This window comes from Meriones unguiculatus, chromosome 4 (assembly GCF_030254825.1).
Source record: "Meriones unguiculatus strain TT.TT164.6M chromosome 4, Bangor_MerUng_6.1, whole genome shotgun sequence".
NCBI classification, from domain to species: domain Eukaryota; kingdom Metazoa; phylum Chordata; class Mammalia; order Rodentia; family Muridae; genus Meriones; species Meriones unguiculatus.
Window position 1 is genome coordinate 88,128,618 of NC_083352.1, and position 17,084 is coordinate 88,145,701.

At 45.8% G+C, this 17,084-nt stretch overlaps 1 protein-coding gene across 1 annotated transcript; it reads left to right on the plus strand.

Moving 5' to 3' along the window:
- Positions 1 to 7,183: 7,183 nt before the first annotated feature.
- Il31 (interleukin 31) lies at positions 7,184 to 9,126 on the plus strand. Its single transcript, XM_021631330.1, has 3 exons — positions 7,184 to 7,199; positions 7,378 to 7,526; positions 8,809 to 9,126. The coding sequence occupies exons 1-3, from the start codon at positions 7,184 to 7,186 to the stop codon at positions 9,124 to 9,126; spliced, it is 483 nt and encodes a 160-aa protein (XP_021487005.1).
- The last annotated feature ends 7,958 nt before the right edge of the window (positions 9,127 to 17,084 follow it).

The following is a 17,084-nucleotide window of genomic DNA, read 5'->3' on the forward strand; positions in this document are numbered from 1 at the left end:
TTTGGACTTATCTTCTTGATGTTTCCACGGCTTATGAGGGTGCCAATCATTTCCTCTGACTTGAAAAACCACTTGTCATTTTGTTCCACGGCAGTTTCCCTGTCCTTCCTTCTTGGGTGTCCCTTCTTGAACTGAACCCCATGTCACCTTTCTTTTTTTCTTCTGCTGACGGCTCAGGTCCCAGGCTCTGATGACAAGTGATTGTCATCTCTTAGAGTGGTTGACTGCTGCAGGCTTGCAGCTGTGTCAAGCATAACATACTGATGGCTTCCAAATGGGTGTTTCCTGTTCCCTCCTTCATGTTGCTAGTCCAAGGTCAGGGGCTTGCTAACCATCTCCAGTTGTGCTTTACATGCTCCTTCACCTCACAGTGTTAAGACAGAATTGCTTTCCTCAAGCCCCAAATGCTCTCCATGTTCCTTACATCACCACCATCTATCCATTTGCCCAAGTCGAAGACCTAGAAGTTTCTCTTAATTCCTCCTGTTCCTCCACCTCCACAGCCCACCATTTTTCCTAGATTTTACCTCTTATAACGTGTTTCTAGTTCACACCTCTTGGCATCTATACCTGTCACATTGCCCTGGCTCATATATGAATATGTGGGCTTGAGATCCAGTCAAGACATTCTTGGGGACATTGAAGTGTAGAGAATAGAATATAGATCAAAGATGGAAACCTTGGAGAGAAAGAGGCAAGCAGAAAAGTGCTTGGTCTAGAACACTGAGAGGGTGTGATCAGAAAGACAGAGCATGTTGTCACAGGAGGAGGAGAGAGAGGTTTTGGAAGATACCACAGCTCAACCAGATTGGATGTTTGTTTTTTTTGGAGACAGGATCTCATACATAGCTCTGGCTAGCCTGGAACTCACTATATACACCAGGCTGGCCTCAAATCCACGGACATATATCTGCCTCTGCCTCCTAAGTACTGGAATAAAGGCATGTGTCCCTTTGCCTGGCCCAGTCTGTATTTACTACATGTATTAATATTATGGGGCAGCCTGATGTGGAGATCAGAGAACAGCTTTGGGTCCTCAGGCAGCCCTCTACTGTTCACTACTGCATACAGCAGGCTGGCTGGGCTGCAAGCTTCAGGGGTCCTGCTGTCTCCACCTTCCAGCTCTCTCAGTGGGAGATCTAGGACTATGGACATGTAATTCTATGCTGAGCATTATATGGACTCCAGGGATTTGTCCTCATGTCTGGACATTGATCACTTATCCACGGAGCCATCCCTACTGCCCTGAACTGAGGTTTTAAGAAAGCAGAAATGGGTCTGGGGCTACAGCTCAGTTGAGAGACTTTGTCTTGCATTCCCAAGGACCTGAATTCAGTCTTCAGAACCACAAAAAGAGGGTGAAATGATTGGCATTATGGTGTAATAATCGTTGGAATTTTGGCATATCATGGAGGGGTCATGAAAAATGAAATCTGAAAAGAACCAAGAAGGCTGACAACATGAGGTCACTATGGACTGTATTATTTCTCTCTTGTTCACCATTAATTTGCTGGCATAGTGGTGCACTCCTGTAATCCCAGCTCTAGGGAGGTGGAGGCAGGAGGACCACAAGTCTAGGTTACATGGTAAGATCTCTTCTCATGAAAACCATTATCTGTACAAATTTGTCCAAGGGGGGATCAGTTGACACAGTGTCATGAAAGGAGAAAGGACTCATGTGTGCCCTACCCATCACTGAGGATGTATACAAGTCCAATGATTTTTTTTTTTTTTGAGACAGTTTCTCTGTGTAGTCCTGGCTGTCCTGGAACTCACGCTGTAGACCAGCTTGGCCTCCAAACTAGAGATCTGCCGGCCTCTTGTCTCCCACTGCTGGGATGAAAGGCGTGAACCACTACCACCCAGTGAGGCATTTTCTTCAATGGTGTGGCCACTGGCGAGGGGCTCATGCTGTTATAACAATTCACCCATGTTCCTCTAAGAAACCTGAGTGAAAGTTAGGTCATTCAAACAAACAGGACATGCAGCTAGAAGGGCGCTGGCAGGGCGGAGGAAGGGGAATCAGGGGAAGAGGGAGACAAAAGGGCAACTCGTGTGTGCCATGCCCGGCTTACTTCACTTTTGTTGACTGCTTGGCTTCTTGGATGGATCCCCGGAGCCTCAGAAAAGGTGGGCAATTACTGTACCATAGTACTACCTCTAGCCCTGAGGGCTTGCGCAATTGCACTAAACCAACTCAAGTACCCAGGGTAATTTCTGTATCTTCAAGAAAATTGATTACTAAACCTGATTTCCTCTACAGAGTCCCTTTTGCCACCTACTGTAACATAATCATGGGCACAAAAACAGTGGGTCAGAGTCCTGCCCATTGGCTGGCTTTACCAACCAGAAGATTAGATTAAGTTGGGGTTTGGAGAGTGAGGCAAAGAGCATGGGCAAACCACTCTGTGGAAAGTATGGCTGAGACAGTCAGTGTTTGCGTGCAATCCCAGACCTGGGAGGCAGAAAGAGCCTTGGGATTTTTTGAGGCTAGCCTTTGCTACATGGTAAGTTCCAAGACAGCCGGGGCTAAGAGTGAAACACTTCCAGAACCCAAAACCAAAAGGAGAGTGGCTGAGAAAAAAGAAAAGAGAAGCTGGAAGCAAAAGTGGGATTGAAAGTGATGAGGAGTTCATGGCTAAACCCCCCTCCGTAGGCTATCATGGGGATTGTACACAACCTCATTTCTGAGCTCTGGACTCCAATGTCATGGCTCATTTGTCACAGAACAGAAAGGCCTGATGGCATCCAAACAAACTCTTAGCAAAATTCTCAACTTCCTCTCTGCAGACTTCTCTTCCCTCGTCACACGCCATCTGCCCAGCTGCTTCCTCACAGCCTGGAAGTTATCTGTGATCCATGACCGTATCAGTCTAACAGCTCTGATGCTTCATCTCCATCTTCTCTGCTCCAATCCAGGCTGCCTTGCCTCTTACCTGGAGACCTGAATAACTTCTCTCTGGCTCTCCTGCAGAAGTCTTAGATTCCCACTCCTCTCTTCACTCAGCAGCCCACTAGATCCTGTATGTCTCTATCTAAAGATATCTGGCAGTGTCTCATTGCACTTAGGAGAAAAACCCAAGGTCTTTATCGTGGCCTCGAGGTCCTTTGTGCCAAGCCTCTGGCCACATTTCCATCGCCCTCTCTTTCTCCCACTTCACTCCAGATATCATGGCCTTCTTCATGTTTGTGGAAGAACATGAGTTCATTTCTGCAGCAGCCCACTGTCCCCAGATCTTTCCACAGCTATACTTTCTTATCCTCCAGGTCTCAGTTTTAAAATCAACCAATCAATTAATTGCTAAGTCGTTTGTTTTAGATGGTATCACACTGTAGCATAGGCTGACCTGAAACATACTATGTAATCCAGATTGGCTTCAAACTTGCTGTGAGCCTCCTGCCTTGACCTTCTAAGTGATGGAATTGCAAAACCATCATGCCTGGCTTCTGGTCTCAGTCTGAATATTCGATCCCTTGACTGAAGGTACTTTACACATCACTCTCTAGCTAACCATGAAGTAGTTATTAATAGTTTTATTATTTCTGGGTGTTTTCTTATTTGTGAATACATTTTAATCCTGCCTTTTGACATCCAGAATTTTGAGTCCTTAAGGACAGGGACTTTGCTGAGCTTTTATGTCCTGAGTTGACATAGTTGACACCTAAAATATGAATAATTTTGGAGTACTTCCTCATGGCACCTCCTGGGCAGCCAGCTGTGTCAAGATGAAGCTGAATATGTCTTCCCTGCCACCTGTCACCAGGAACTCATTGAAGTGGACAATGGTCACAAATTTGGTACTTTCTGTGAGAAGCACATGGCTGTGGAAGTAGCTGCTGATGCCCCGGGTGAAGAGTGGAAGGGTGGTCCAAACCAGTGGTGCAAACGACAAGCAAGGTTTTCCCATGAGGCCAGATGCCTTGACCCAGGGCAGAGTGCTCCTGTTGACTGAGGGGCATTCTTTTCCCCCTCCCCCTCCTCCGTCTTGAGATATGGCTCCTATATGCGCCCCTGGACGCCCTGGACCTAATTCTTTAAACCAGGCTAGCCTCAAACCTGGAGATCCACCTGCCTTTCCGCTTCCTGAGTGCTGGGATCAGAGGTTGTGAGCAATAAGGATCATCTCGTTATGGAGAAGTAGAGGGAGGAAGCAGAACTCTGTCCAGGAAGCATTGTGGGTGCCAGGCTGAGGGGTCTCAACTTGTCTATTGTTTAAAAAAAAAATGGAGAGAAATGTATTCCTGGACTGCCTTGGTGGCTGTGGACTAAAACAGCCAGTGGAATCTAGAAGCTTTTCCATCTCTCTAAAGGAAACCATTAACATGTCAGAAATCCCTTATGCAAAGGTGAGAAGTCAGGACCAAAGCACCCAAAATTTGTGTCCTGCAGCACAAACACCAGTGTATTGCTCTGAAGAAACAACGCACTAAGGAAAACGAGGCTATAGAATGTGCTAAAGTTTTGGCCAAGAAGGAAGCCAGAGAAAAATGCCAGGAACAGATTACCAAGAGATATAGGCTGTGCTCACTAAGCACTTCTAATCCTAAATCAGAGTTCAATCTTTTTTTTTTTTTTTTTTGAGATATAGTTTCTTTGTGTAGCCTTGGCTGTCCCGGACTCGCTTTTGTAGACCAGGATGGCCTAGAACTCACAGAGATCCACTTGCCTCTGAGTCTCTGAGTGCTGAGATTACAGGCATGTGCCACCATGTCCGACTTTAAAACAGTTTTTAACAGTAGCAAATAAGTCAGGTGCAGTGCCACTTACCTGTAATCCTAGCATTTGGGATTACAGACAGATATGCAGAGGCAGGCATATCTCTGTGAATATGAGGCCAGCCTGGTGAATTCTGGGACAATCAGGACTACCTACATAAAGAGACTCTGTCTCAAAAAACCCCAAACCAAACAAACCATCAAAAACAAACAAACAATGAGGGGGCAGGATACAGCTGGGATACAGAGTTAATAAAACGTAACTAATAATAAAAATAAAAAAAGAACAAACAAATAGAAACCCTACAAAAGAACTAACAAATAAACGATTAGACCTTGAATTTCTAAAAACAAACAAGAATAAATGGGAATCCAGGAGATGGCTCAGTGTTTGCTGCTCTCATAGAGGACCAGAGTTCAATTCCCCGTATCCACATCAAGCTCACAACTGCCAACACAGGCACTGGTAACACACACACACACACACACACACACACACACACACAAAGTCTTGTTTCATTTTGTTTTTTGAGATAGGATTTCTCTGTGTAGCTCTGGCTGTTGTGGAACTTACTTTGTAGACCAGGCTGGCCTCAAACTCAGAGATCTGCCTGCCTCTGCCTCCCAATTGCTGGGATTAAGGATGTGAGCCACCACTGGGCAACTACAAAATAAATCTTGACAAAAGAATAAATGATGGGCTGGAGAGATGGCTTAGAGGTTAAGAGCACTGCCTGGTTTTCCAAAGATCCTGAGTTCAATTTCCAGCAACCTCATGGTGGCTCAGAACCATCAATAATGAGATCTGGTGCCCTCTTCTAGCATGCTGGCACACATGCAGGCAAAATATTGTATAAAAAAGGAATAAATGGTTTCAATAATATTTTTTGAAACAATTGGGTATTTGAATGAAGGGCTGTGGGCATGTAATGGAAGTGTTCCACCAGTGACCCAGCCTAGCAAATAACTTTTTTTTTTCTTCTTTGATATACAGTTTCACTCTGCAGACCTGCCTGGGCAGCAGCTCACTATGTAGACAAGGCTGGCCCCAAATTTGCACCAATCCTCCCTTTTCTGCCTCCTGAATACCGGGATCACAAGCATGAGTTGCCAGGTCGGGCTGAATAATTTTTTCATTTAAATTTATTTTATGTGGATAGATGTTTTACCCACATGGATGTCTGTGTGCCTTGTGCCTGCTGCCCACAGAGGCTGGAAGAGGGCACTGGATCCCCTGAAACTGAAGTTACAGATGGTTGTGAGGTGCCACATGGGTGCTAGGAATCAAACCCAGGTCCTCTGGGAAAGCAGCCAGTGTCCTTAGCCACTGAGCCACCTCTTCAAACCACAAATACTTACTCTTTGTAAAAAAAAATTTTAAATAGGCTGGGCATGGTGGTGTACCTCTTAAATTCCCACATTCGGGAGGCACAGGCAGGCGGATCTCTGTGTTCAAGGCCAGCCTACTTTAAAGATTGAGTTCCAGAACAGCCAAGGCTACACAGAGAAACCCTGTCTCAAAAGAACAACAACAACAAAAAGATAAATTTAAATAGATAAAGGATATTTTGATCCTAAAGATGATAAAATAATTTCTCACCTACTTTGCGTTTGTGATTTGAAATTTGGTAGTGGACGTTTCTTTAAAGCTTAAACAATTTAGTTTATTTTTTTCAGACAGTGATTGGCTAGGGGCCAGACTGGCTTCGGATTTGTGACCCTTTTGTCTTAGCCTCCTAAGCACTAGGTTTACAGGTGTGTGCCTCCTTACTTAGTTCCAACAATTAACCCCCCAACCCCCTTACTCCCACTACCTGGGCAATGGAAGACTCGACCAACAAATGATTCTTGGGCCCTGTCCTGGTTCTAGAGCCAGAAGTCATGAAGGCACAGGTAAGAATCCAAGGACCAAAGCAAGCACTGTAGCACGGAAGCCTTCTACCCACACCTTTACAGCACCATCCCTGTTCGTCAGGGGCTCCCACAGATGCATCACGCTGAGACTCTCACGGCCTACACACGGCCTCCCAAAAATTCCCTGCAGGGCACTGACCTAAGACACTTGTTCCCCAGTGATTGTACTCTTCAACTCTGGGCTTCAAAATTTCCTCTCATTAAGTCAACAAGCACTTTCCAAGAAGAAAGAGATGCCCAAGATGCATGTGCCTTCCTGTGTGGTATGCGTATGTATCTGCATGTGTGTATGCGCATATATGCGTGTGACTCAAGCCTCTGCCTGCCTTGAGGGTAACCTCAGCATTTCCTTCCAGCCCTGCTTTCCCCAAGCCGTGGCTGGCAGCATTTGAAAAGTGTTTTCTGGAGAAAAGCTGAGCAATGGTTTTGCCATGGGCGGGCCTCCGATCTTTCTCACACCAGCCCTTTATATATGGCCTGGTGGCCATGGCGAACACATCAGACTCCAGAGGCCACAAGCAAAGCAGGCCTTACTCACTCTCTCGTCATCACCATGATCTTCCACATAGGTATCACTAGCGCTGCAGCTCACCATGGCTTCAGCTCCATGGCTCTTATCATTCTAGGGTTGTGAAACAGGAAGGGCTACACCAAGTGGTCTCTGGGCAGAGGCTGCTGTGACTGAAGCTGGGGTGGGCAGGGGCATCTGATCCGTAAAAGCCTCATGGCATCCTTTTCTCTCTCCAGGACCAACGAAGCCTGCCCTGGTGGTGCTTTGCTGTATAGGAACCTGGCTGGCCATCTGCAGCTTATCCTTTGGTGCACCAACACCAGATCAGATAAAAACAATACTTGAAATATTGAGGCACGATTCTAAGCAACTTTACGAAGATTATGTAAGTAATCTTGAGATTTCTTTTCCAAACCACTTCTTTAAAATGCCTTATTTTGCTCTCCAAAACAACTATTCTCTCTTGATGGGAAACCAGGTATAGAAGCCAGAGAGGGATAGGGGAAGAATTAAACAGGATGGGGTAAAATGTTTATGAGGGGGTAAATGCATTAACAGAGGGGGCAGAGGCAGGCTAGTCCAAGGACCCAGACTCCAGCAACTTCCCAAAGATGCATGCTTGTAGCCATTTTTGTTTTTAAATCTTAAACCTGTCTGGCTCATAGTCCCACTAAATGACCATTCCTGCTGGAAGATGGGACAGCTTGGTCAGGAATCTCCTGAGAGCAACTAGAACCACCAGTCTAAGGAGTCAAAGATGTCCTAGTGGAAGCAGGGAGTGGAAATCCTCCCTTGGGTCTCTGATGCCTCTGGTTAAAGGCAGGTGACCAACTAGGCAGCTATCTGTATGCTGTTGGAGCATCCTGGAAGGCCTTCTGCCTTGCCAGACCCCGGCAGGGTTATAGCCCAAGACCCAGTAAGTGTAAATGCTTCACTTCCCCAGGTCCTCTTAGATAACTTCAATTAAACAAATAACCATCACAGTGGAAATGACAGTGATATGCCACCTGCCTTGGCATTTAAGCTTTAGCCTTGGCTTTTACAGGCTCAAAGGCAGACCTGAAGCTGACATGGTCTTAGCAATTCGGTCTTACCCAAAAGCTGTCAGCTTTGAGGAGGAGGGAGAGTAAGAAAGGACCTTGAGTCCTCTGTTTTTCTTTTCTTTTTTGCTTGTTTTTTTTTTTTTTTTTTTTTTTGAGAAACTCTCCCTAGCATCTCAGAGACCTTTCCAGGCAAGCATAGAGCATTCTCTATCAGCAAGTGGCACTGGTGACATTCATACAGAGGCACGAAGAGGAGGGGGCTGCATAAAACACAGATAAGCAACCTTTTCCCACTTACCTCAGCCACTGAGCCTCTGAGAACAGGTTGCAGAAGGCTGGAGCAGCCTCAGCCAGATAGGCAGAGAAGCAGGAGGAAGAGAGCTTACAAGCACCCTTAAGAATCTTGGCCGACCTGGGAGGTCCGCTAGCTCATAAGCCAGCTGTGTCTGGGATCCCTGTAGACACGGGACGAGTGATGCCCCAAGCTTCACAGGGGTGCTGTACCAATTAGATAAGGGCTGAGGCAGGCTAGACACAGAGGAAGCACTGGAAGTGAGCAGTGCAGATCTCTAGGGTTATTGCAAACCTCTTCCTCACATTATCTCAAACCTCCTCTTTCTACAGATCAAACGTGAGGGAGGTGGAGTGTTTGAAAACGAGTCACTACAGCTACCATGCTTCACTTTGGGCCGTGGAGCATCAGCCAACATCTCAGTCCTCAAGGCCTATCTGGAGAAGGTCAAAGTGGTGGACCAGGACAGAACAAATACTTACAATGTCACAAAACGGCTTGAAGACATCAGCTGCACCACGCCACTGGAATTAAACATTCCTGGGCCTGATACTTCCAAGTTTTATGAATGCAAATCCTTTATACTGACTGTTTTAAAACAGTTCGCAGACTGCATGGCAAAACTGGAGTTTAAGAACAGCGTATGCTGAGTGACAGAGTAAAGAGCTCTAGGGAAGAATCCGAGTATCCTCGATAGTACCTGTTCTGGGAGAGGCGAGTTTGCACTGCAGGATCTGACTTGAAAGAGATTGTGCCATTGTTACTACTCTTGTTATTTATATATTTTTATTCTGTCCACTGAAATCTTATTCTTGCACCCTTGTGGGGGATGGAAGTGGCAGCTATATTTATTTATTGATATTTATGTACTGAGTTGTTCACCCTCCTTGGAGGAGCCATCAGTGTCTATTTAATAAATTATATTGATATAATCTTATGATGTGATTTGGAGTTTGTGATGGGATTGAAATCAGAGGATGGAAATCCAGCCTGGATGGTGTTGCTGAATGGGAATATTCTAGAAACAGCGAGATGCTATTTCCCTGCCATCGCCCCCACTCTCCACTAAAAAGTCTCATGAACAAATAATCCCAGGAGCACCAAATGTCTGTTGAACATTTCCTTTATTCCAGGTGATAAGTATGATCACTGTACTTTTAGAATGTAGGCTGGGAAACCGAGGCAAGAGGTCATTTAGTCTCTTTCTCACGGTTACACGTCATAACCCAGACTCCACCTTGCACTTCATCATTCAGCCCAACCCTCGTCCTTCTCTGGGCAGTGACTGGGTCTCGGGGCACTCAGTGTCATGCCCAGGACAGGGCAGTAACTCAGTGTCCACTGCACAATTCCCACTGCATTTCCAGGGTCTTCACCTGTCTGACCACTTCGACGGGGACTTCTTCACAGCAGACATAAAGGTTTGCTGTTTGAGTAAAAGCTGGTAAGGTCCTTAGTGGGCATCTGGATGGAGGGAGTATCAGAGAGTCTGGGAGCCGTCAGCGGCAACAGCTTCAAGCATCATGTTGGAAGCACTAAGCCTTGGTGCCACCTCCTCACTTGCATGGTCTAAGCATAGGTCCAGCAGTTTAGTTTTGGTTGTTGCAATGCCAAGGAATGAACCCAGGACCTTGAGCATGTTAGTGCTTGAGTATGAGCTAAGCCATCAGTACAGTCCCATTGTACTGGTTTTGAAGTAGCCTGTGTGTTCCTTTTCATATGTGCTCATGACAAGAACCACTAATCTTGAGTCAACCAGTACTTTCATTGTCTCTTTAGAAAAACTGAGGTCCAGAGAAAGAGATGTGATGTGTCAAAGAGCACACAAAACACATTCAGGGTGGTATCAGGGTAGGCTCATAGCAGGCTTTGGAGTCCCCAGACACCCTTGTCTTCAACGGCAGTGTTTGGCTAGCCTCCCCTTTTGTGGCAGTCCATCACTTTTACACCATCTTAGGTCACCTTTGTTACTAGAAAAGCTATTCAAAACTGGGAAGGACAAAATATAACTATATGTCCTTTCCAAGAAAAAAAAAAAGCAGACATGAGACTGCTCTATTTCTCTGGGGAATCATGAAGAAATGATTTCCCAGAGAAATAGAGGAGGCAGAAAAATGTTCCTTAAAAAATTCTAATTAGAAATATAAACAGTCTCAATATATATATATCAGGGATGAGGGGAACAGAAAAATCATCAACAAATGATCCCAGGGAGAACTTGAAAATTAGAGGAAACTGGGGTGCCTTCCCCATAATAAGCAATCCTGGTGATAGTTTTCAAAAATGTCCACAAATTCTTAGTTACACCTCCTTCTGGCTGGCAGGTGAATTTGAGGATCCACTTTTTTTTTTTTTAACCTCAAAAGAGATCATGCCGTTGTTACTAGCCTTGTTATTTATGCAATGTTTTTCTTATTCTTATATTCTTGTTGGGTATAAGGTGAGTGTAGTCTTGGATGGTCTGGAACTCAACATTTAGAGCCTACTAACCTTGAACTCACAGAGATTCACCTGCCCAGGCCTCCCGAAGGCTGGGATTAAAAGGTATATGTCATCATCCCAGATTTTTCTTTTTTTTTTTTTCTTTTTCTTTTTGGGGACAGGGTTTCTCTGTGTAGCCCTGGCTGTCCTGGACTCTATATAGACCAGGCTGGCCTCAAACTCAGAGATCTGCCTGCCTCTGCCTCTCCGAGTGCTGGAATTCGAGGTGTGGCACCACCATATCTGGTCCCTGGCTTTTTGTTTTGAGATAAGTTCCCACTCTTCTGTGTAGCCCAGGCTGGCCCCAGAGCTCATGGCTCTCCTCCTGCCACAGCTTCTTGGGGGCTTGATGATAGATAGCCATGTGCCGCAGACTTAGCTCCTTGGTTTGGTTTTGGGACCAAGCTGGAGTCTTTCACCTGCTGTGCTCATGATGTACTCCGCCTCTGAAACATCTTTTTAAATTCAGTTCCTCAGTTATACTGACCACATTCTAAGCTGCCTGATGGCCATACTCTCCTCCACTGAACAACACAGGTGCAGAACATTCCCATCAGCATAGCAGGTTTGGTGGAACAACACTGCTCTTGGAGGATTGCGTTTGACTGACACATTATCAACAACCGATTGAATTCCAGAGACGAGAACCCAAACCACTTCTTTGGTGTAGAGAAGCTGGTTCCAAAGGTCAGGTCAAGTGGCTAGGTTGGTGCTGCACTTGAGCTATTTTTCCAGCTTAAGATTTCCTTCACTGACCTGTGTGATCTAGCTTTGTATCAGCCGTGTGCTGAGAATGTCCCCACTCTCCCTGAGGACTGCTTTGATGATCTGAGTTGCGTGTTTGGTGGCAAGCAGAGCATGCTGCCTGGAAGGAAATGTGAAGCCTTCTCAGTAATCATGACAACAGGATCAGACTTTGAATAAGGAGCTAAATGACGCAAAGTAGCAGAGATGGTGGGATATTAATCCTCACAGGAAGAGATGGGACCCACAGGGTGGCCAGGAAGGCTTAGGTCTTAGTGGCTGCACCGTGCCCCAGATTTGGGTGATGACAAGCATCAAGCTCAGTGATTCTGACAGCCACTGCCTGTCTCAGCCTATCATCTTTAACGTCTGATTCCACTGGAATCAGCAGAAGAGGGACTGAGCTAGGGTCTCAGCCTGTCTCCAGACACTGAAAGCCCACACTTCTAGAGATGACTCAGTCTCGGCCTGGGGGACTCCACAGCAGTTTTCTGATTAAAACTACATTGTTGGGCTGGGGAGATGGCTCAGGGGGTAAAATGCCTGCTGTGTAAGCATGAAGACCTGAATCCAGCCCCCCCGGACCCATGTAAGGCCAGAAGTGGTAAGGCTTAACTACAATTCCAGTGCGCCTATGATGATACAGGAAATGGAAACAGGAGAATCCCTGGAAAGCCATGGCCAGTTAGCATGGCATACACTGTGATGGACAACAGACTGTCTCAAATGAGGTAGAAGGCCAGTATTGACATGTGGGTTGTCCTCCAATCCAAAAACACTTACTTGCTCTTGCAGGGATGAGATCACAAATATACCTTGTGATATTTCTGATTCTCCTCCTTAATTCCCTGCTTGACTAGACAGTTTCTCCAATGAAGAGGTGAGCTGCAAAACAAATGCTGCTTTGTGGGGCTGCTTAGATGGCTCAGTGGGTAGAGCCCTTGTCACGCAAGTCTGAAGACCTGAGTTTGATCCCTGGGTCTCAGATAAAAGCTAGAGAGGGTGGCACCCATCTGTAATCCCAGCACTTCAAAGCAAGGTAGGAGGTGGAGTTGGAAGAATCACATGGAAGATCATGGACCAGCCAGCCTGGAGCGTGCTGCATGGCAGAATCAACAGGAGAGACTTGTCTCAGACCCAAGGTGGGAGGCAAGAACTGACTTGTGGAAGCTTTCCTCCGAGCTGGGGTCTGCATGTGCCTCATTCACACACATGCCATACGCACACCCACGCTGCACCTAATAACAAAGTTTGTAATTCCACCTTGTGGGACGCTCCTTCAGGTGCAGCATCCCAAACTGGGGGACGAGGCCAGTGGTGGCTCAGCCTGTGTGCAGCCACAAGGCTCCCATCCAGAGGGGTCCTCTTGGCTTCTAACGCGCTGTTCTGTTTCTGAGAGAGGACCATGGTGCATAGCTCAGCTTGCCTGGAAGCTGAAATACTCCTGACTCAGACTCCTGAGTGCTGGGAGTACAGGTGCGTGCCAGGCATGACCAAGTCTCTGTTTTTGTCACTCTCTGAATAAAGTATATCTGGTTGTATCATGTTGAAGTGTCTGAACACAAAACAGATTCCTGGATTGTATACCTGAGGACTCGGAGCCAGCGGGTCTAGGCAGGTCTCTGGAATGTATATGGACAACTTCATTGATCTATAATTTACACAATACAAACACCACTTGTTCAGTGTATAGATGTGCATGGCTCTTCTGAATGGACACTGATCAATGGCACTTCAGTCAATATGTACACTGGTGTCCCCACTGACTGCTGTTGTAATGTGGCACAACACATGACTCCTGTGTGCACGCACCGGTGCAGAGGTGAACACAGCAGCTGTGCTACCATCATATAAAAAGTACAGCACAGGGACTGGGGCAGAGCTTAGCGGCAGAGTATTTGCCTGTACGTACAAGAACATAGGCTCCGTCTTCAATACCCAAACCAAAAGGTACGTGTAACATAAAATTAGGTGCAGTACATGATACTTAAATAAACTTTGCTTCTGGTCCGTATAATTACTACACAGGTTCACTTTTCATTGCTGTGACAAAACACTCGCAATAATCAACTTAAAAGGAAGAAAGGCCTCTGAGGATCTGTTGGCATTTAATGGCTTCATCAGTGCTGTAGCCAGCCATTGCTAACTTGTCTATGCTTCAGTCAATAATAGCAGACCCATGTGTATACAAGCAAATACGAGTTAAACTCTGGGCCTCTCTCTATGCATATCACACACATAGACATGGATACACACAGACATGGACACAGACACACACACACACACACACACACAGACGTGATATGAAAGTAGGAGGGGGATTTGTTGGCAAGATGTTCAGAGGAGTTAGAGGGGACACAAGAAGGTAATGGGCTGAGTAGGAGCAAAATACATTATGAACATGTATGAAATTATCAAATAATAAATAAAAATACTTAAAAAGAACATAATCAGGAACTGAAAAGATGGAGAGCCAGGTGTGGTGGTACATACCAGCACTCAGGAGACAGAGGCAGGTAGATCTCTAGGAGATCAAGGCCAGCCTGATCTATAAAGTGAGTCCAGAGCTACATAGTGAAATCCTGTCTCAAAAAAAAAAAAAAAAGGCTCAGCAGTTAAGGAATCCACTATCTCCAGTTCTAGGGAATCTGATATCTTCTTCTGACCTTTGTGGGCATAGGGCATACATGTGGCATACATCCATACAAGCCAGGACAGCACTCAGAGACATAAAATAAAATCAATAAATCTCTTTTAAAAAGGCACCCGATAACATCTGAAGCCCACACGTGGGTTTTCCCCACTTCGCTATAACGTACTGTGTCATTTTGAGTGGGAATGGCTCGTATATTTGAATGTTTGATTACCAGTTGGTGGACTGTTTAGGAAGGATTTAGATATGCAGCCTTGTTGGAGGAGGTGTGTCACTGGGCTTTTAGGTTTCAAAAGTGGTCGGTCCAGGCCCAGTGTCACTCTCATTGCCTGCAACTTTCAGACGAGATGTGAACTCTCAGCCACTGTCCCAGCACCATGCCTCCTCACCAAAATGACCATGGACTAACCCTCTGAAACCATAAGCAAGCCCCCATTAAATGCTTGCTTTGGTCACGGTGTCTTTTCACAGTAATAGAATAGTAACCAAGACCCCCACCTATCCAGAGTCCTGACCCATGAATATGGCAGATGCCTTGATTTATTATCACTTTCTCTTAAAAGTCTTTAATTGGATTATTTCGTTACTTATTTATGTGTGTGTGACTTGTAAGTACACATAAAGAGGTCAGAGGACAATTTTCACAAGTCAGTTCTCTCCTTCTAACATAGAATGGCCCTGGAGACTGAACTCAGGTCCACAGGCTTGGTAGCAAACATTTGTATCCACTGAGTCAGCTCAGCAGGTCCATGACTTCCTTCTGCTGTGTGACAACAGACGCTCCCGTACATGCTTCCATGCTGAAATGTAACTCAGGGTAATCTGAACCTATGTTTCCAGGCAGAGGTCACTCATCTGGCTCAGAATAAACTCTCTCTTACTCTCTTTGAATAAAGGGGAAGGAAAAGGAAAGATGGGTTTATTGGGACTCACTGTATCAGAGGTTTTTGTTCACTGCCACTTGGTCCCATGGCTTCTGGCAGCTCATCACAGCAACAACCTGTGATGGGGAAAACCTATTCACCCCATCGTACGTCTAGAAACCAAGGAGAAGAGGAGGGCTGGAGTCCCAGTAATCCCTTCAAAGGACGTCCCAGTGGCCTCGCTCTCTTCTACTAGGCCCCGCCTCTTAAACATCTCACCACTTCCCAGTAGTTCCATTGGCTGGTGACCATGTTTCTACCACGTGGATTTTGAGGGATACTCTAGATCCAAATGATAGCGCCATACTATGCTATGCAATGCTATTATATATGTATTATATAACAGACTACCATGCAATATGAGAGTGTGCCACACTATAATACAGTTATGCTACGCTATGCTGCAGTATGAATATAGTATACAGAGTACTACACTATGCTATATAATACTCTACTGCACACTGCACCACACTATGCTATATGTGGTGGTTTGAATGAGAATGGCCTCCACAGGCTCATGTATTTGAATGTTTCTTTCCTACTTTGTGAAGTTGTTTGGGAAGGATCAGAAGGTTGGCCTTGTTGGAGGAAGTTCACTGACGGTGGGGTCGGAAATTTCAATAGCTCATGCCATTCTCAGTTAGTTCTCTCTTCCTCTCTGCCTTGTGCTTGCAGACCAGATGTAAGCTCTCAACGACTGACACAGCATTGTGACTGCCTGCCTCCTACCATGCTTCCTGTCATGATGTACATAAACTATAATCCTCCGGGACCTTGAGCTCCCATATTAAGTGCTTTCTTTTATAAGTTGTCTAGGCCATGGTGTTTATTACAGCAACAGAAAAGTAACCAGGACATTATACTACGTAAGACAATACTGCACTACACAATACAATGTCATCCTCCCCTATTTTGTTGGTGGTGGTGGGTTGTTTTAGAAGGGTCCGAGTATCCCTGGCTCTGGCCTTGAACTTGCAAGTGACCCTCTTGATCCAGACATACATCAGTATGTGTAGCTACACTTGTGTTGTGTCTTTCAGTGCTGGGCTTTGCTGGGGACACGGCGTCGATGAGCTACACCCCCAGCCCAGCAAAATGGGACGCTGTGTTATTCTGGCAATGGCACCCTGTACCTCAGGCTCTCCATCTGTTGAGCTAAGCCTAGTAACTGAACCATTTCTCTAGATTGCTCTAAGTATGCCCTACGGTTTTTACACACATTCCTTAGAAAGTAGTTGTGTCCTGAATCAGTGAATCAGTGAATATGACAAGAGTCGTACAACCACAGTCACCATCTAATCCCAAAGGATTTTTATCCTTCCAAAGGAAAACCCTACCCATAGCATCAGCAGCCACACCCACATCCCCTTTCCCCTCACCCTTCATCACCACTAACCTGTCTGCCTGTGTGGCTTTCCCTATATGCAGTGTTGCCTTCAGTCTGGCTCCTTTCATACAGCATCAGTTTTTTTTAAAGGTTCATCGGCATTGGAACAGGTACCTCTGCCATTGCTTGCTTGCTTGCTTATTTATTTTGAGTCCTGGCTAGCCTGTGTCAGTACCAACCTTGGTAGCAAGCACCCTCACCCACTGCACCTCAGTAGCCCGGGGCCTTCACAGTGGGATCAGAACTTTTGATATAAGCCCTGAGGCCTGATGCAGGTGTCCTACCACTATGGTGACATTTGTCTAGATGCCTACTCTCCCCCACAGATTCTAGGAAACAAGAAAAATATGGAGGTGAGATCGATTAGGTAGAAATTCACCCGAGATGAAGACCACCTACTGCAGTACTCTTCAAGAGGGA

Coding starts and splice junctions, on each gene's coding strand:
- Il31 (XM_021631330.1), top strand. Junction 7,527..8,808: donor AGCAACTTTACGAAGATTAT/GTAAGTAATCTT, acceptor CTCTTTCTACAG/ATCAAACGTGAGGGAGGTGG.